Source organism: Neoarius graeffei, chromosome 11 (assembly GCF_027579695.1).
Source record: "Neoarius graeffei isolate fNeoGra1 chromosome 11, fNeoGra1.pri, whole genome shotgun sequence".
Taxonomy (NCBI): Eukaryota; Metazoa; Chordata; class Actinopteri; order Siluriformes; family Ariidae; genus Neoarius; species Neoarius graeffei.
Window position 1 is genome coordinate 83,822,834 of NC_083579.1, and position 21,544 is coordinate 83,844,377.

Sequence of the window (21,544 nt, forward strand, 5' to 3'; positions counted from 1 at the left end):
TCGTCGACGGCTGGAGAGTTTACTGTTGCCTTTAGGGACCCTCAGCTGCATGCTGACAGTGGGCTGATTCCTTCCCTTTGCCTAGAGAGTCTACTCTCCACTTTCCATTCTACTTGTTCTGTGATTCTGGATTCTGTTGCCCCTTTTCGGCAGAAAAGCATCAAGACAGATCCCTGGTTGAATGACCACACCCGTCTGCTTAGGCAATATTGTAGACGGGCTGAACGGCCGTGGAAAAAGGACAAACTGCATGTATCCCTGGGCTGGTTAAGGGACAGTTTCGCTGCTTACCAGAGATCGCTGAAGGAAGCCAAGTCCAAATATCTGTCTTCCATTATAGCCAATAGCTCTCATCATCCAAGACTGCTATTTAATACTATTGACTCTGTTATTAATCCACTCCCCACTGTTCTGTCTGATGCCTTCGCTGCAACCTGTGAAGAGTTTCTGTTTCTTTACTGACAAAGTGGCATCAGTCAGACAGAATATCAGTAACATTGATATGTCCCTTGATAACGTGGATGCTCTTCTTACACAGTCTGCTGTTTGAGACTATTTCTCTGTCGTTTTTCACAAAGGTGGTTAGTGGCATGAAACCCACTAACTGCCCCTTGGATGTCATTTCGGCCAAGTTTTTGGAGGTTTTTAATTCTGTTGGGTCAAGTCTGCTTGTTTTTATAAACACTTGTATTAATTCAGGGTCTGTCCCAGCTGCCTTCAAACATGCTGTAGTTAGGCCCCTCCTTAAAAAAAAAAAAAACACATCTTGACCCCTCTGTTCTGTCCAATTTTAGGCCTGTCTCCCATTTGCCTTTTCTTTCTAAGGTCTTAGAAAAAGTTTTTATTCAATTATTCATTTTTAGAGAGAAATTCTAGTCTGGTTTCAGATCCCAACATAGCACTGAGTCAGCACTGTTAAAGGTGCACAATGATATCGCTCTGTCTGTGGATGCCAGGAATCCTGCCATGCTGGTGCTGCTCAACCTCACAGCGGCCTTTGATACAGTTGACCATGCGGTCCTTGTATCTCGCCTAGAGCAGCATGTCGGCATCCGTGGCACTGCTCTCCAATGGTTTAGGTCATTCTTGGCAAATAGGAGCTTCGCTGTGATGATTGGTGACCTCCGTTTTTCATATGCATCCCTCTCTTGTGGGGTGCCACAGGGTTCTATTCTCAGCCCTATTCTGTTTTCATTGTACATGCTACCTCTGGGATCAATTATTAAAAAAACAAACACAATCTGTCTTCACTTTTATGCTGATTTGCAGATATATTTGCCCATGAGACCCAATGAAAATACGGCGCTTACCAAGTTACTGGATTGTATTACTGATGTAAAGCACTGGCTGGCACGGAACTTTTTGCACTTGAATGACAGCAAAACCGAATGTATTTTATTTGGCACGTCACCAATGTCAAATGTTCTTACAACAAACTCTGGTATTCTGGCCCCCTTTTTTAAACCATTTGTACAAAATCTTGGTAACGTTTGACAGTGGGCTTAAATTTGATAAACAGATTAGTTCTGTTAGAACGAGCTTTTTTTCAGCTCTGTCTTCTTGGCCAAAGTGAAGTAGAGCCCGGGACTCCCGCGGGACCCGACGCAAAGCAGTGCGGCGCGGGACAAATTTTGAAAGCTCATTGCGGGGGGGAGGGGGAGTGCACAATGCGGGAGCGGGCGGGAGAGGTGATAAGCTGCAGTCCCGCTAACTAAAAACGTGTTTAAAATAAAATTTATAAATTTAATTTATGTCCATCATATATAATTTGTGCCGGATATTTTATTTGGCATTAATAACATTTTAAGATCCCTAAATTTGCGGATGTGGTTGTGGCAGTGGGGGCGTGGCCAAGCAGCAGTCTGTGAATGGAGGGTGGGGTCGGGGAAGGTAAGTGGCTAGGTCATTACACTGATGTCAATTTGTGTGTTTGTTGCAGGGATGGAGTATAAAGGGAGGGGGAGAGGAGAGAAGAGGGATTCGCTCCCCGACCACAACACATACGTGTGTGTGTGTGTGTGTGAGGTGAGTGAACGAGTGAAAGAAAGCTGAAAAGCTTTCGTGCGTCCCAGGTTTAAGTACCACTGTAGTAATCCCCGATGTGGGTAGAGCACAGAAGCACGGCAGGCGAGAGTTCGTGTTCACACCCACTCACTTTATTGAGCTTTTCAGCTTTCTTTCACTCGTTCTCTCTCTCTCTCTCTCACTCACTCACACTCTCTCTCTCACACACACACACGCACGCACGCACGTTGTGGTCGGGGAGCGAATCCCTCTTCTCTCCTCTCCCCCTCCCTTTATGCTCCATCCCTGCAACAAATAAACACACACAAATTGACATCAGGTGTAATGACCTAGCCACTTACCTTCCCCAACCCCGCCCTCCATTCACAGACTGCTGCTTGGCCACGCCCCCGCTGCCACAGTGATCTAATCTCGCGTACGTTTCTGATTCCTTTCCGCTCTTCCGTGTTTGAGATCTCCGATCATGGCAGAAGAGCAGAGCTCCTCTAGTGAAGCTCACAATGGGTATCTCTGTAAAGCCTCAGCTTCGCATGCCGCCTGGCAACGCGCACCCTCGCCACATGCGCTAGGTGGAGGATCGGTCAGTGGAGAGCTCAGCTAAGCTCAGCATGTTTAATTCCCCAAGCCAATGACAAGAACTTTCGTGAGAAATAACGCGAACGTCTGCATCATGCGGGATTTGCGGGCGGGAGCGGGACAAAATATGGCGGGCGGGAGCGGGCCTGAAAATCATAATTCTTTGCGGGAGCGGGACTGAAAAATCTGTCCCGCGCAGATCTCTAAAGTGAAGCCGTTTCTCAGTCGGCAGGATCTCGAGAAGGCAATCCATGCATTCATCAGTTAGAGACCGGACTACTGTAATGCCCCTTGTGTTGGCCTCAGCCAGTCTTCAATTTTACGTCTTTAGCTTGTACAGAACGCTGCGGCCCGATTTTTAACAAGCACGTCCAGACGTGAACACACTACTCCTGTGCTGTTGTCACTCCACTGGCTTCCAGTCCATTTTAGAATTGATTTTAAACTTCTGTTTGCTTTTAATGCCATCAATAGCCTGGCTCCCTCTTACTTGTCTGAGATTTTAACTATCCGTGATCATGGTAGGGCCCTGCATTCTTCGGGTCAGCTTCTGTTAGAAGTCCCAAGGTCGAGATCTAAACAGTGGGGTGATCGTTCTTTTGCTGTCGCTGCTCCCCAGACTGTGGAATAATCTGCCCCCCCGGCATTTGCACCACCATTGATCTCGGCCTTTTTAAATCGAAGTTGAAGACCCACTTTTTTAGATTGGCATTCAATCCTGACTAGGGGAGTGTTGTTTTTGAGGGGTACTTTGTTTCGTCTGTTCTATTTCATGTACTTCTGAAAGGCTTTTAATAACCTGCAGCACTGCGGCACCTTCTGCAGTCAAAACCTGTTTTCATGTACTTTTTTTTAAATGTATTGTTTTCTACAAAACACTTGTTGTAGTGTTATGTTTTATGGCTTTGATGTAGTTTCGTATGGTTTATTTCACACCTCTGTTAGTGCACCATTGTTGGAATATTGGGCCCGCCTCATAAATTGAATTGTAACCTCCAGGTATAGCTGTTTGTGGGCAGTGAAGGACCAGGTGGTCCATGTCTTGTGGTGCCTGTTGGCATTTTGGACATGTTGGAGTGTCACGATACCCCCATTGGTAGAGATTCACAGCGGTTCGTCCATTTTTTGATAAAATTCTATTGGATTGGACCCACTCGCGTCTTGAGAGGGCCGAAAAGCCTGGGAGTGGGTCTGTTGGGTTTGTAATTATTTCTCCTCCCTGTGGTATGTTCGAATCCCATTCTCTTTTCCAGGATTCATTTATGTTGAAATTTGGATTACTTGTTTTGAAGAATGGTTTTCGTGATTTTAGTCTGTTGATGTTAGGGGCAGAGTCAAGTACCCTTCTCACCGGGGTAGATTCGTCCAGCAGTTGTATACGCTCATGTTGGCGCTGGGTTGCTTGTTCCCTGCGCAGGTGTGGCGGGGCGATTGATGCCATCACAGGGAGCCAGGCTGTAGGTGTGGCTTTGATGGAACCTGTGATTATTCTCATGGCTGAGTTCAGCTGAACATCCATTTTGTTGGTATGGGAGCAGCGGCTCCAGACTGGAGCACAGTACTCAGCAGCACTGTAGCACAGTACAAGAGCTGAAGTCCACAAGACAGACTGTGATGCTCCCCAGTTGGTACCAGCTAGTTTTCTTATTATTGCACATCACTTTTTGAGTTTCTGTGCTGTGGCCTCGCAATGTTGTCTGAATGTTGGCGCTCGATCTAAAGTAACCCCCAGGTATTTTGGGGTTAAGTCTGAAGGCAAAATATTTCCTCCAATGTTATCACGGACTTGCAGTGTCTGATTTGCTGAGTGTTTAAGTGAAATACAGAGCTAACAGTCTTTGTGACATTCATTTTCAGGTACCATTTATTAAAAAAAAAATGATGTGTAGTGTTTCCATGTCTCTTGTTAGGTTTTTTCTAATATTTCAAATGAACGTGCCTGTGTGGCAGTAGCTAGGTCATCTGCGTATCCAAATTTTAGGGATTCCGTGGGTGGCATGTCACTTATATAAATGTTAAAGAGTAGGTGCAAGCACTGAACCTTGGGGGACTCCGTTCTGTATTTGTTTGGGTTTGCTCATCTGGTCAGCGATGCGTACAAAGTAGCTACGGTTTCCTGTCATTTTGTAAAGCAGCCTCAGTGTGGCGCTATGTTTTATATATGACGACAGCTTAAACATGAGCCCCTCGTGCCACACTGTATCATAGGTGGCTGACAGGTCTACAAAGATGGCACCAATTTTCTGTTTGTTTTCATATCCTGATTCAGTGTAGGAGGTGAGAGCTAGAACTTGTTCTACTGTGTCGCGCTGGGTTCTGAAACCTGCTTGTTCTGGTGGAATATGTACATTTGCTATGGAATATCTGCACTATAATGACAGGCGTACTAACACCTTCTGCGCACTTCGGCAGCGCATTGATATCTGAGCTCCGTATCAATGCGCTGCCGAAGCGCACAGAAGGTGTTAGTACGCCTGTCATTGTAGTGCGGACTTTCCGTAGCATAGAAAATCGCCACGTTTCAATTTGTGTAACTGAACTTGTTTCATATCACTGGTCATATAAACCTATGTAAACAGGAAAAACGTGGAAAAGTTTGGTCGCATCTAACTACAGCCCCAAAAAATACCGTTGGCGATGCTGAGCCTAGCTACATTGCTAACAGGAGTGACAGCGCGTCTGACTGACTGGGAGGTCGTGCAAAGCTCGGATAGGTACGGAGCAGCTCGTCTCAATTCAGATAAGAGCATATTTCATTATGGAAATACGGTGGACTGTTCCTTTAAGAGTCTTGGTGCTATAAAATAAGATTTTAAATATTTAAGAAAACAAAACTTTAATATTTAGTCATGTAGTAACATTTTATACTGATAAAGCCAGTAAAATTGAGTTCCAGCACATTTTAATTTATTTATTATTTTTTAACAGCTGATTACTTCATATGTAAAGATACTGAAAACAAGGTGCACACATTAATTAAATGAAGTACCTTCATTAAATAATGCCATTTGGCTTGTGCTTGATAATGACAACCTGAAGTTTTTCTTTCCATCAGTCTGCCTTGGTCTCTTGGCAGAACTTTGCTTTTCCAATGGTTTCTTCTATTAAAGCATATATAAAAACATTTCTTAGTAATGCAGGGTTGGACGTAAAGCAGTCCCCATTGGGAAAATGCTCTACAAAATTATAAAGGACTCCATTTTTGAAAGACCATGGAGTATAGGGACTTGAAAATTTGAACGTCTTCGTCAAACCCTGTACCTACTGCATGGACAGAATCTTGCTGTATTTGAATATTAATCAAAAGCAACACAGTACATCTTTCACAGACAAAATACTCATTGTTAGTTTGAAATTTAGTTAAGTTCCTTTTTGATCAAAGGATTAGTGTTTTTCACGACCCAATATTTCATCTAGATTATAACGTAACAAATATAGGCTGTGTTCTCCACGGGTGCTTTTAAAGTGGCGCACCGCCACATTATAATTCTGGCCTGCCACCCTTCCCTTGGCCAAAAAAGTAACTTCATCAGTATGCACCAAATAAATCGTAAAGTATTTACTTTATTATAATTTAACTATTTAACATGCAGAAGACCATTAAATGAATGCTTATGGGGCTATGCGAAGTGGCCATGCGATTGCAATAGAAAAACATCCAGCCGGCTGCATACAGATTGTGACGCAGAGCTCTGCAGATTGAGGTCTATCCCTGCATTACACTACACCGCACCACATTACACCATACTGACACATGGCAACGTTGGAAGCTGCAGCTAGCCAGCAGCTAAGTAACTTTGCAGTGCACACACAGATTGTTTGTAGTGTTATTGTGCAACGGTTACGCTTATCTATCGTCTTTTCTGACCATACACAGTTACAGTGATCATATAACGGCGTGCACACGCGCACACAAGTTCAAGTCTTTTATTTTACGTATCTGTGATTGTGTAGGTGAGAACTGCGTTTTCCTGTTGCTTTACTGTTTGTTTACTGCAGGACTTCCAGGTTCCTGGGTCAAAGGACCCAAACTATGAAGGCCGGGGTGGCTTTGTAGTGCCAGTCTTGGGCAGGCACAAGCTGGTGCACATGGACTGTAGTGGTTGCACTCCATTAACATTATGCGTATTTTATTATTATTTTTTTTTAAAAGCAGCATTTATTGTAACTGGGTATTTTTGTTTATGAATTATAAAGATTATTGGCATGCACTTGGACCCGAGATTATGTAAATGTATGGTTTATGCAATGTTGGTAATATAAAGTAATTGGTATCTTCCAGTGGGTGGGGACAGGCCACTATATCTAGCCCTCTGAAGGGAGGTGGATTAGTTGGGTCATGGCGCTGTGTGTTATGTAGTGGTCATGTAATGTGCATGTAATCAGGTGGTGCAAACATGGTGCAATACAGTATTCGTTTTATAGACAGGGTTTTTTTTTTTTTTTTGGTAATAATTACTTGAACTCTTTTATTATAATTTAGTTTGTGTTAAATTTCTGCTGCTACTTTGGGAAACCAGACCCAATAAAACATCTTGTATTAAAAGTTCTATCTTTGGCCGTTGTCCATCAGATGACATGTACAGTAAGAGTGTTAATTTTTTATAAAATGATTTTAACAATGATTTAGCAATTCCTATCCATTATTGGCCAGTTTCACTGTCAAAAAAAAGCCCAAAGTCCGTCAGCTTCAAGGGGGGGGCTTTGCCCCCCAAACCCCTGCCACCACCTTTTATTTCTGAAAAGTGGAGAACCCTGATAGAGGTCACAAAAACATATATTTTGCAGTACATAGGTACTTGGTGGTCACACACACACAAAAAAAAGCCACTAAAGATTTAGACTAACCCGTTGTTGGGTCCAAGTTTGGTTTGGGGTGGAATCGTGTGTGTTTTTTTTTTTTTTTTTTTAACAGAATCCTCCTCCTTGTGATGAGGGTGGTGGTTGTTGAGCTCTATTTCTGCGCATTCATCATCCAAAGTGAGATCTGTTGATAGTGAACTACTAGAAGTTTCTGTAACTGGAGGATTCTTGTTAGGCAGGTTGTCTTTCTTGAAGAAAGATGATGTGCTTCTTTTTGCCATCACGAGAAGAAGAAATCATGCAGTGTGTCTTGTGAATTCTTGCATCAGTGTGAAATTGGTGTGTGGGACAGCGTGGCTAAAATATTTGGGGCATGTGGTCGGGACCCGTCTGGATAGATTGGAGACCGTTTTTGAATCGTAAAACAGTCCATAAATGCCTACATTTTATATATAAATGTTTATTTATATTTTAGATTGCTACAGATTAGCATTTTTTTTTTTAAAGATATTTTTTTGGGCTTTTTGCACCTTTATTGGATAGGACAGTGTAGAGACAGGAAATGAGCGGGAGAGAGAGAGACGGGAAGGGATCGGGAAATGACCTCGGGCCGGAATCGAACCCGGGTCGCCCGCATTCATGGTATGGCGCCTTAACCACCTGAGCCACGACGCCCCCACAGATTAGCATTTTTATCACAAGAATTTTCCATGGTCTGTTAACTCTGGAAAAATTTTTCCTGTGTATGCACTACAGCGCGTGCACCAACCGATCTGCTCATCAGAAATAGAAGAAATATTTACACTTACCTTTGATCTTTGGCTGGATCGAGTTGAAGTTTAAAAATAAAGGCACTGTTCATCAGGGTCACAGTTCTCAAAATTGAATTGAATCGCTGTCCTGAATCATGAATGGAATCACTGTCCTGAATCATCCGACGCACATAAAATCTGCGCGCCATCTTGCAACAAGTTTTACCTCCAAACAGCCTGAACTATGTCTGACAGCATGGCAGGCGAGAGATGACGTTCACACACCACTTTTTTTTTTTTCCAAGCTTTAACGTCCATTTAGGTACCCAGACATGTGCGCATACACAGTTGTGTTTTGGTCTGGGGAAATCTCTGCTCTCCCTCCTTTTCTGTTCTCCACAGTCACTGCAACAAACACACAACATTAATTGACAACAGGTGCATTGACTTTGCTACTCACCTTCCCTGGCCCTGCCTTACGTTCACAAACTGACACTAAGCCACGCCCCCACTGCCACAAATGCGTTTGAAGTTCTTCATACCAACTGTCCAGGTTTTTGTGTCATGCCGAGATAATCATTATAAAGAATCGCGATGCCTCCTCTGCCAGTTAGACGAGGCTGGTGTCTATAACTGCAACCAGGAGGACTAGTTTAATTTAATGCTACAGACTCATTTGGTTTAATCCATGTTTCTGTTTAAACACAGTACATTAAACTGCTGATCAGTAAGAAGTTCATTAACAGTTCGTGCTTCAATGTAATGGTACCTGTGTGATGACTCTGTGCAGGTAGCAGACAGACAGTTTAGCCTGTCCGTCTGCTCCCTGGCCTTGGCTCTGGATTGTCACAGATCAACTAGGCCTGTTCTGAAACTACGAGCTATGCTGCGAGAAATGAGAGCAGCATCTTCCCGAGTGGGATGGATACCGTCCCGCCCTAACAGATTATTTGTTTGATCTTTAGCTGTGTGAGGACATGAAAACGGAGACATCCATGGATGGAGAGACCTCAGAAGCCTGTGTGAAGAAAGAGGAGACGCTGGAGCTGAGCATCTACAACTATGGAGACGATCTCGACAACCCACCTGAAGGCCTTTCTGTTAAAGTGGAAGATCCTGATGATAAAGACTATCTCTGTAAGACATTAGGCCACTCTGGTGCTCAGTAACACTCACTGTTTATTCTACCCTGCACACTATCTGGTGCACTAAAAGTGCAATACAGTACATTTGGGATGTAGCCTCAGTCTCTTATTTTAATCAACAAATTGTGACCTTGAAATTTAGATTTTTTTTATTGATTAAAGTATGAACTTTGTTTATCGAGCGTCTAACATGATAGCGAGGAGTGAGAGAAACATATTTATTTAAAATACTTTATGAATGAATGATGAATTTATTTTATTTTCGAACATTTTCGAACATGTATAAAAATGTATGTAACTATTTGTACATACAAAAGAAAGAAAATGAAAAAAAGTGACAAAAAAAGAATAAATAAAATAACCAAGAGCTAATACATTACAATGCACCGCACATTGTTCGAAAAAGGAGTGGGAAGAAGTACAATTTTTTTTTTTTTTTTTAAATTTCCCACCCCTTTTTAACTACCCTGAAATCCAAGCTACATTAATACACCTGTAAAAATATATACCATATATACACTTCATGAATATCCATATAAATATATAATTACAAAAATATATACTACATACCATATCTTATATATACTGTGTGTGTGTGCGCATGAACTCTATACATACTCTGAACTCTATACATACATGCATGTATGTATAGAGTTCAGATGCAAAACCCTCTAAACGCCATCTCCGTGAAAAAATGAGTTAAGGATGTGTGAATCCTGGTTACATCTAGTATATGTAAATGAAAACATTTTTGTAAAAAAATAAAAACCACTTCCCGTCTTGTCTAAAAAATCGGTTTAATATCAAACCCCTCTAAACGCCGCTTCGATTTAGCAACAAAAGCCTCTATATTCAACAACCAATCAGAACGTCACTTGGACTCATGTGCTTTAACGCTAGTAAACAAAGTCTCATCAAGGAAGCTGCAACTTTATTCAGAGGGAGATTTCGTGAAATGGCAGATAATACCAACATGGATTACGATGGCATGGATGAACCTGTTCTCCAGACAGTGAATGGGCGGAGAAAACGTCGCGTTGTTGAAAATCATGTTTGCTATAAAGTGAAAATGAACCGATATAGTGGCGAAAATACTGAAAATGGAATAGCCTGCAATCACAACAGGTTGATGTGCGCTGCGGCAAGCTTAACTCAGAACGACCTGGCATACTTTAAAAATCAGCTATACACATCTAAAGATAAAGTTGAACAGGACGCTATACTTCTGTCCCACTTGGAGATTATGCCGGTTCAACGGAGGAGGGAACAAGTTGATGATGAAGACGAGACGGCAGAGAGACGTGACCATCAAATACTCCGTTCTGAAGGAAGCTAAAACAAGGGTTCCTGTCTGCCAGGCGTCCTTCATGAGCATTTTCTGTAAGTACAATACAGTTTCTTCCTTCACGAGTTTGTGCTGTCTCTGCCTAAGTTGTCCATGCCCTGATGCTTGTGTAGGCTAATACAGTAGATCAGTAGACAGTTTGAAATCAGTGCAGTCTGTGGTGGGCGTCCCACCCCTTTGCATACCCCCACCTCAGTACTGTTTCAGTGACCAACACCTACCCACCCCACCACAACCTTGGATACACATCACCATAGACCATAAATGAAATAAAAGAAAAAGAGTTAACTTAGAACTATCAAAAGTCAAGGCATGTTTAATTATCTTATGCTATCATTAAGTATAAAAATGGGAGATGAAAAAAGGTCAAAGCATTTGTGACATTTCATATTATCTCAAATATTTTGAAGTCATTTGCATGAATGAATGAAAAATTTTTCTTCCTCCTGATTTTTCACAGCAAGAATGAACAGTCAGTCAGCTTAATTTTAATTCTCAACTTTCTTTCTCATTTATTGTCATTATAGGTGTCAAGAAAGAGAGAGTCCAGGGCATTGCCAGGCACTGGTTACAAACTGGCAAGGCACGCCCAGAAAAAAAAGAGGAGGCTCAAGACCAAATCCTGAAATAACTGCCAAGAAGGAGGTCATCAGAAGTCACATTAAGTCCTTTGCCTGCAGAGCAAGCCATTACGCCCGACGTGGTGCTCCAGGCAGAAAGTATCTGCCTAGTGACCCAAGTGTTGCAAAAATGCATCGCCTTTTTTCGGAGCAGAATCACCTTCAAGTGACTTACTCGCTATATTGGAGCATTTTCGTATATGATTTCAACTTGGCCTTCGGACATCCGGCAAAGGATGTATGTTCCGTGTGTGTTAAGTCCCGGATGGCGATGAATGACCTTGGCTTAAAAGAAGAAGAGAAACGAGAGAAAATCCTGCAATACTCCCTCCACAGACGCCGTGCCCGTCAGTTCTACAATATCCTGAATGACGTGGGGGATTCCTTCACTGTCTGCTTTGACATCATGGAGAACCTTGTCCTGCCGAAATCTGCCATAGTTCAGACGTACTACTCCAGGCAACTCTACTACTATGTCTTTGGAGTGGTGCGTCACCATGGCAGAGGAGAATCCCAAAGTAGGCATGATATCCACCTGTACACATGGCTTGAGTATGAGAACGCGAAGGACAGCAACATGATTGCCTCAGCTCTCCAACACTATTTCACAGCTGTAGCTGCAGACAACCTCCACCTGTGTCAGTGCCTGCGCCTGTTCTCCGACTCATGCTATGGCCAAAACGAGAACATTAATGTGCTGTCTATGCTGTTTGGCCTCCGGTCACAGCTGTTCCCCCACCTCACCATCAACTATTTTTTTCCGGTACGAGGACACCGCTTCCTCCCAGCTGACAGGGTGTTCGGCAGGATCAAACAAGACATCAGAAAGCACACCACCATTCTGCTGCCAGACGAATACGCATCCATACTTCACAGGCATGGCAATATCCATCAATATGGGAGAGATTGGCAGTGCTATGATTTCAAGAAGGAAGCCGCCGCCTTCACCACCCAGCAACGATCTTTCAAAATTAGTGACGCCAGGGTCATTCAAATATGTGGGGAAAGGCTGGATGTCAAGTCTTCTTTTGCCGGGGATTTTATTCAGCATTCCGTGCTGAAAAGAGGGAAGAGGTGGCCAGAGTTTGCACCGGCTCCTCTACCTGATGCCAACTGTGTGAAGCTGGCAAAGAAGAGGGCTGTGCTGAAGCTGTTGTGTGAGTTGGGAGTGCCTGCAACTGTGCAGGAGTTTTACAATGATGTCTTGTCAAGTGCAGGTGACAGGGACATTGCACAAAATCTGGAGGATGAGTAAATTGTTTCCAATGACTCTCTCCTGCCTTCCCTGCACACACACACTCCCACACACGCGCATTCTCAGGGGCACACACGCGCTCATCATGCAGAATATACACACACAAACACTCTCAGACGCAGCAGCTTCGTAAGCATACTCAGAGACTACATACGTGTCAGATGCATAATTCTGTGTGTATCATTACATTACTACATACCTCATCGTCATACCTGAGTTTGATAATTGTCATTGCCTAAAACATGTTTGTCATCTTAAATAATCTTTTGTTCATACTGTGAATTTGATGGCTTGTACCTCCAACTTCATCTTCATCATTTTATTTATTTATTATTAATGAGCCAGCCAGAGCGGCATGGTGGTGTAGTGGTTAGCGCTGTCGCCTCACAGCAAGAAGGTCCGGGTTCGAGCCCCGTGGCCGGCGAGGGCCTTTCTGTTTGGAGTTTGCATGTTCTCCCCGTGTCCGCGTGGGTTTCCTCCGGGTGTTACGGTTTCCCCCACAGTCCAAAGACATGCAGGTTAGGTTAACTGGTGACTCTAAATTGAGCGTAGGTGTGAATGTGAGTGTGAATGGTTGTCTGTGTCAGCCCTGTGATGACCTGGCGACTTGTCCAGGGTGTACCCCGCCTTTCGCCCGTAGTCAGCTGGGATAGGCTCCAGCTTGCCTGTGACCCTGTAGGACAGGATAAAGCGGCTACAGATAATGAGATGAGATGAGCCAGCCTTGCTTGATGAGTGGCATACGCCAAGGACGGGCTCTTGGATCCTGAAGTATGTGAGAGATACCTGACACATTTGAACACACACACATTATGCATGCACACGCGCGCGCGCACACAGTCCTACTACACACACACACATTCTCAGGGGCGCACACACACACACTCCATGCAGAATACACACAAACACTCAGCCACTCTCACACACAAAAACGCAGCAGCCTCGTAAGCTTACTCAGAGACTACGCGTCAGGTGAACAAGCTGAGTTGATGTGAACTTTTTAACATAATTGTTTTTTTTTAATATGTAACTTATACCTGTTTCATAATCTTAAAAAAACCTAAAATGGTTGTCATCTTAAATAATCTTTTGTTCATACTATAAATTTGATGGCTTGTACCTCAATTTCATCTTCATCATTAACTTATTTATACCCATCTAAGTTCTTTGCACTGCTGTTTTTATTGTTATTGCTGTTACTGTGTTAATGTACTGACATAAACTTACCTTTCTTGGCAGAACGTTGCTTGCTGCTGTATATTTTGTGTATAGATTTTTCATGTTTACATAAGATTTTTATATTGCACTTTAGTTTTATTTCAATGTATTTTATTGGGTGTAGTACTTTGTATCACCTGCTTAGAAAGTCCACTGATGTGAAGAAAATAAACCTATTGGCATTGTGATTACACTGTGTGGATTTCGAATTTCTTAAATTTTGACATGACAGGCCTTCTGCCTTCATTTATGAAGAGAGGTGTTGGTATTATTAGGTATTACCTAAAAATATGGTGCAATTTGCTCATGATCATAGGTCCCATTATTAAATTAGCTATGAGTGAGCCAACCACATCACCATCACAACCACCCCATATGTGTGGTATCATAATTTTCAATATTTTCAATTGTATCTTTGGTGGTTTTGTAACACTTACCTATGTCTGTAAGGAAAAAATGGATTTAGAGGTTTTTGCACACAAACCACATAGGGATTTGGCTGGTTTTGACGCTAAATAAAAAAAATAATTGCTAAAAAATAGTAATTTGGCTGAAGTAACATTTGTGAGATTAACATACATTTTTCACTAACTAATAACCTTGTGATTTCAAATAAAACTAGCTTTCTATACTTAAATATGAAGGCCTGATTAAAAAATGGCCTTTTTCTCAAAAAGTGGTCAAATGGATTTAGGGAGTTTTGCATCTGAACTCATATATCAGCTGGATAGTACAGTGGTAATGCTCACTGACTACGACGCAGGAGATCGGGGTTCGAATCCTGGTCGGGGCAAAACATCATCCAGTAAGGCAAAACCCCTCATGATATATCAGCCTACCTCAGGAATGAGTGAAAACATAACTGATAGAGTCATACCGGCTCGGATACACACCCCTAGTCAGCTGAATGGTAAGAACAAGGTCCGAGTATGCACTACCAGTCATCAGATACCCCGCTGGTATCATAAACTGGCCAAAGGAGGAGATAGAAGCCACAGATATCAAGACTAGAAAGCTCCTCACCATGCATGGAGGGTTCCACCCCAAGTCCAGCACCCTGAGACTATACACTAAGCGGAAAGAGGGAGGCCGAGGGCTAGTGAGCGTCAAGACCACGGTCCAGGATGAAACATCGAAAATCCGAGAATACATCAGAAAGATGGCCCCAAAGGATGAACTGCTAAGTGAATGTCTCAGGCAGCAGAACCCTGATGAGAGTGCAGAGGAGGAGGAACAGACAACCTGGAGAGACAAACCCCTACATGGCATGTACCACCGTCAGATAGAGGAAGTGGCTGATATCAAGAAATCCTACCAGTGGCTGGATAATGCAGGACTGACAGACAGCACAGAGGCACTAATCATGGCAGCACAAGAACAGGCCTTATGGCACAAGAGCCATAGAGGCCAGGATCTACCAGAGTAGATCAGACCCAAGATGCAGACTGTGCAAAGAAGCCCCTGAAACAGTCCAGCACATAGTAACAGGGTGTAAGATGCTAGCTGGATCAGCGTACATGGAGAGGCACAACCAAGTGGCTGGGATAGTATACAGGAACATCTGCAACCAGTATGGAATAGAAGTACCCAAGTCCCAATGGGCCATACCACAGAAGGTGGCTGAGAACAACAGGGCCAAGATTCTGTGGGTCTTCAGCTTCCAGACTGACAAACAGATCCTGGCTAACCAACCGGACATAGAGCAGAAGAGGGTGGTGGTGATAGATGTGGCGATCCCAGCTGACGCCAACATCAGGAAGAAGGAACATGAGAAACTTGAGAAGTATCAAGGGTTGAAAGAGCAGCTGGAACGGATGTGGAAGGTCAAGGGTTGCGTGGTCCCCGTGGTAGTGGGGGCACTTGGGGCAGTAACCCCCAAACTGGGAGAGTGGCTCCAGCAAATCCCAGGAACAACATCTGAAGCCTCAGTCCAGAAGAGCGCAGTCCTAGGAACATCGAAGATACTGCGCAGAACCCTCAAACTCCCAGGCCTCTGGTAGAGGACCCGAGCTTGAGGATGACATGGATACCCCCCCCCCCCCCCCCCCCCCGCCGGGGGTGAGGAGATTTTTTTTTTTTATAAAATATGCATGCACACACACACACACACACACTTTTTTTTTTATTTTTATATACATGTCATAAATATCTATATAAATATTTAGTTGCAAAATTAAATATATACTTCATTCCATATATACACTTCATAAATATCCATATAAATATATAATTACAAAAATATATATACTTTATACCATATATACACTTCATAAATATCTATATAAATATATAATTACAAAAATAAATATCTACTACATACCTATCCCTGTAAATATGAAGATATCTATCCCCATAAATAAATATATACCATATACTAAGTTAGTTCTAATATAACAATCAACCCTATTCTATTTATCCCTCATCATCCTCCATTAACATACTTCCTCTTCTATATACTTGTTTAAAAATATTTTTTTTGTACCTTTTTTTTAAACAGATTTATATTTGCACTTTGTTTTATTTCTGTCTCCAGTCTGTTCCATAAAGTCACCCCACAGCTCGATACGCACATGCTTTTCATATTTGTTCTAACCTTTGGTTTTTTAAAATTTAGGTCTCCCCTTAGATTATATCCCCCCTCTCTCTCACTAAACATTCCTTGTATATTTTTTGGCAATAGATTTCTTGCTTTTGTACATTATTTGTGCTGTTCTGAATTTGACCAGATCCATAAATTTCAACATGTGTGATTTTATGAATAGTGAGTTTGTGTGATCTCTGTATCCTGTTTTGTTTATTGTCCTTATTGCTCTTTTCTGTATTGTACATATCGGCTGCAGAGTGGTTTTGTAGGTGTTTCCCCAGACTTCGACACAATAAGTCAGATATGGCAAAAATAATGAGTAATATAGAGTATGCAAAGATTTACTATCAAGAATATATTTTGTTCTCCACAGAATTGCCGAGCACTTTGCCAGTTTTGCTCGTACGTATCCTACATGAGGTTTCCAGCAGACTTTAGGATCCAAAATCACACCAAGAAATTTAATTTCCTGTACCATTTCTATCTTAGTATTGTCTATTATCAATTCTACATTACAATCTATTTTGTGTCTCCCAAACAACATAATCTTTGTTTTGCTTAGATTTAATGATAATTTATTTTTGTCAAACCATAGTTTGTTTATTTATTTCAGTTGTGATTATCTCTAAAGTCTGCTGCAAATTCTCACCGGAACAAAAAATATTGGTGTCGTCTGCAAACAAAACAAATTTCAGTACTTGCGAAATTGTACATATGTCATTGATATATATTATGAATAATTTCGGACCTAATATTGACCCCTGTGGTACCCCGCATGTAATGTTCATGAATTCAGATTTGTGGTCACCTATCTGCACAAACTGTTGCCTGTTTCTTAGATAGCTCAACAGCCAACTCCCCTAACACCACACTTTTCTAGTTTACTTAATAATATACTATGATCAATAGTATCGAATGCTTTTTTTAGGTCCACAAATACTCCAATTGCTATTTTTTTATTGTCTATACATTTTGTGATTTCCTCTATTAGTTCCATTAGTGCCATCGATGTTGATCTGTCCGTTCTGAATCCATATTGACTGTCTGTAAGGAGGTTGTGTTTTTCAATGAATTTGTCCAGTCTATCTGAAAAAAGTTTTCGAGTATTTTGGAGAATTGGGGGAGTAAAGAAACAGGCCTGTAGTTTGTGAAATGGTGTCTATCTCCAGTTTTAAACAATGATATCACTTTTGCAATTTTCATTTTGTCTGGAAATGTACCTAATTGAAAAGATAAATTGCAGATGTGGGTGAGTGGTTTCACAATTCCCTCAATAACTGTCTTTACTGTTAACATGTCTATATCATTCCAGTCTGCAGAGGTTTTGTTTTTACATTTTCTTACAATTTGGATAATTTCTCCCTCATCAGTTGCAGTTAGAAAAATTGTACTTGGATTTCTGTCCCCCAAATCTTCCATGTCCCCACATTGTGTTGTCTCGGGTTCCTTTATTTTTGCCGCTAAATCTGGTCCCACATTTACAAAGAATTGATTTAAAACCATTCACCACATCCTCCATATTATTTTTGGTCTTATCATTTTCAGTGTAGTACTCCGGGTAATTTGTAGTTTTGGATCCATTTCTCACAATACCATTTAGTACAGTCCATATACCTTTAATATTGTTTTTATTTTTCTCCACTAATTTATTGTAATAGTCTTTCTTACATATCCTCATAATATTAGTTAATTTATTTTTATATTTTTCCTCTGCCTCTATAGTTCGATGCTTTAAGAATTTTCTGTATAATATATTTTTCTTTTTGCAGGCATTTTGTAGCCCCTTGGTGACCCACGGACTATTTGTATATTTATGTATATTACTGTATTTCTTTATAGGACAATTTTTATTATATAGTTCATTGAATATTATTAAAAATTCCTCATATGCTTTATCAACATCTTTTTCTTTATAAACTACATTCCAGTCCTGTATCATTGTCATTTTTTAGTGCAATCATGGTTTCTTCAGTTTTCACTTTTATAATTTTTAGTATCCTTTTTCTTGCTATAATTACAGTAATATACATTAAAAATAGGTAGGTGGTCACTGATGTCTGTTAATAGTAGTCCACTCTCTATATTATTTTCCAGGATATTAGTAAATATATTATCTATTAAAGTGGTGCTGTGAGAAGTGATCCTGCTTGGTCTGGTAATAGTTGGGTACAGTCCCATACTGAACATTGAGTTAATGAACTCTTGTGTCATTTTGTGTTTCTTATGATTAAAGAGGTCGATGTTAAAATCACCACAGATGTACATGACCTTCTGAGTTGATTTTATAAACATACTTTCCATCCAATCTATAAAAACTTCTATGCTTGATCCAGGACATCTGTATATACAGCTCACCGTTATATTTTTCATTTTTTCACAACATATTTCTATTGTAATACACTCCATCCAATCATCAACAGCTACCGTCATTTTATTATTAATTTTATATTCCAAACTATTATCAACATATTGCCACTCCCCCTCCTCTTTTGTTCTTTCTATTGATATAATTTAATTCATACCCGTTCAGCTCAAAACCTACTCCCATCTCATCGCTGATCCAAGTTTCTGATATGGTTATTATATTGAATGGAGTATTGAACTGACTGAGATATTCCTTCATTTTATGGAAATTGGCATACAGACTTCTGGTATTGAAATGAATAATTGATATCTTATTTCCGTCTCTGATCTTTGCGTTGTATTGATATTCAGTGTAATACCGGCAGCTGATATTGATGTTGCTGAAAAGATTATTTTCCGGATCAATATTATTTTCCATATCTTGTGTTTTAAGTAAGTATGCCCTTTATTATCCCACAATGGGGAAATTCATGTGTCGCAGCAGTACATCACACAATCAACATGTATCCAAGGATAGACAACATGCGTACAAACACAGGACCAAAGATAAAACTAAAGGATATACACAAGATAGATACAAAAGGGGGGATGTTATGAAAGTAAGTGTTGTTACTAATTGACTAAATAAATAAATACATAAAAAGTTAAAAGTACACAGACAGTGCAGTCATATAACAGCATAAGAGGGGATAAAAAATCCTAGCAGCACAAGATCATCATCATCTTCATCACCCTCATCACAAACCCCCTCACCCCTACCACCCAACCCCCCCCCCCCCCCCCCACACACACAGCATCATCATCACCATGGCTACCGCAGAGAGTTGTTAAACAGTCTAACCGCAGAGGGAAGAAAAGACCTGCGGTACCTCTCAGTCTTACAATGTGGGTGGATAAGCCTGCTGCTGCTCAGTGGGCTCTCCAGGGCTGCCATTGCTCCATGCAAGGGGTGGTGGACATTACCCAGGATTGATGACAGTTTTGTCATCATCCTCCTGTCCCCCACCACTTCCACAGGGTCAAGGCCACAGCCCAGGACAGAGCCAGCTCTCTTGACCAGCCAGCTCTCTGTGCTCAGTATAAAGTGTCCAGTTCTTGTGTCCAGTGTCCAATCCTTGTGTCATGATTGTAAATTGCTTTGATTGGCTCCCTCAGAATTTGTCCAGTTCCCCAATATCTCGGATGACCAAGATCTTGGCCTCTTCTGGAGATCCCTTCAGCTTGATGAAAATCTTGCAGTTTTGTGTCCAAGTGTTTTGGATTTTCCCCTGTTTCCTTAGGAGTCTCGCCTTTTTTGCAATGCCTGCATTTTTTTTGGTTAGGTGCTCATTTAAAAAAACATCTGAGCCTTTCAGTTTCTTCCCTTGTTTTAACAGTTGCATCTTATGCTTTCTGTTGGCAAATCTCATTATTACCGCCGGTTTGCCTGTGTTGCTTCTCCGTGGGAGAGGGTGACATGCTTCGATGTTGGTGCTTTTTACCTCAATCCCCTTGGAGTGCAGGAATGCTAACACCTGTTGCTCCACAGAGTTAGCATCCTCCTCGTTCAGTTCCTCTCCATCTCTTCTCGCCACTGCTCCAGCATATGAGCGGGGTTGAATTTGCAGTTCGGTCACAATGATGTCATTTATCCGGGTGTACTGCTCCAGCTCCTCCACTCAGTTCTCGAGAATGGCGATCCTCTTTTCCTTCTCCGTGTTCTGCAGCCTTAGAGCTTTGACCTCTTCTACCAGGTCCAGGATGGTCTTCTGCTGCATCCTGACAGCAGAGATTTCTTCACCCAGAAAGTCGAGGGATTTTTTTAATATCGTTGTAAGAAACGGGACTTCTTACGGCCCGTCTGTGTCCTGATGTGTCAATGTCATTGGAGCGCTCCGGAGCATCGAGGAACAGACCACACGAGTGAAATCAAATCTGGTTTATTCAGCAATGCTCAAAGAGGGAAGAACAGAGGTTACATTTTATAGGCGACAGGATACAGATGTCGCCACTATCACATAGCTGGGTTTAGCCTTATATGGAAAGGTTTTAAGCATTCTATATATTGTGCAATAGGTTACTTATGACCCTGTCAGCTGGATTGGGCTAGCACTTCCTCCAGCAAAACAGGAACAGTTGTGCAGACATAGTTGTCAGCAAGTTCATCAAAAGGTTACAGCAGTTAAAAAAAGGATAGTTGTGCAGACATAGTTGTCAGCAAGTTCATCAAAAGGTTAGTACACAGGCTCGAGAACAGAGCAGCTTATGCATATATTCTAACAATCCCCTCTTTTATACTTCAATACTTATTTAAGTATAACGTTATACAGGGGTATCTACTCTTTGCCTTAACGCCATATATCCGGGTTCAGAAAAGGCCGTGGTCATGAAGTTAGTGGTAAAGGTACTAGGATTGAGGGAGGCGGATATGCATCGACTAGATATGCACCCACGAGATATAGCAGTCAGGGTAGTAGAATCATTGTTGTGCAAAGGCTTTAACGAGTTGGTTGAACTACTAGTGGGCATAATATGACAGACATAACATGACTCGTTAGTATGTTCTCTGGCAGTCCAGTTTGCAAATTGCCAAAATACATTATCGTGTGGAAACGCTTGTGCGGGTAGCCCTGCCCCAAGCGTGATGAGGATGAAGAGTAGGATAGCCATACTGGTCACTGGCTATGTTTCTGTTTCCTACGTTGTTCTAGGAGAGGTTTCTTCTCGCCTTTCTCTTTGATGTGTTGGCAGGCTTTGGCCAGGAACTCATGGGTGACCTCCACGGGACTCACCGACTATCCCCTCTTTGTAGGTCAGCCGAAACCGGATTTCTCCAGATGCTGGCAGAGGCGATCCCTGAAAAGGCCGTCAGCTATTG

At 41.8% G+C, this 21,544-nt stretch overlaps 2 protein-coding genes across 2 annotated transcripts in view; both read left to right on the top strand.

Moving 5' to 3' along the window:
• LOC132894681 (zinc finger protein 345-like) overlaps window positions 1-21,544 on the top strand; it is a 139,691-nt gene that overhangs the window by 35,223 nt on the left and 82,924 nt on the right. The window contains exon 2 of the mRNA XM_060934826.1: window positions 9,122-9,293. Within this exon, the coding sequence (XP_060790809.1) occupies window positions 9,134-9,293 (160 nt within the window). The 5' untranslated portion in view covers window positions 9,122-9,133. The remainder of the gene's footprint in view (window positions 1-9,121; window positions 9,294-21,544) is intronic.
• LOC132894684 (uncharacterized) lies at window positions 10,083-13,637 on the top strand. The gene is made up of 2 exons (XM_060934829.1): window positions 10,083-10,681; window positions 11,174-13,637. Exon 2 carries the CDS (start codon window positions 11,397-11,399, stop codon window positions 12,519-12,521), a length of 1,125 nt encoding a protein of 374 aa, XP_060790812.1. The 5' UTR covers window positions 10,083-10,681; window positions 11,174-11,396; the 3' UTR covers window positions 12,522-13,637.

Excerpts from the sequence above, each read along its gene's own strand:
- LOC132894684 (XM_060934829.1), top strand. The coding sequence starts at position 11,397 with ATGCATCGCCTTTTTTCGGAGCAGAATCACCTTCAAGTGACTTACTCG.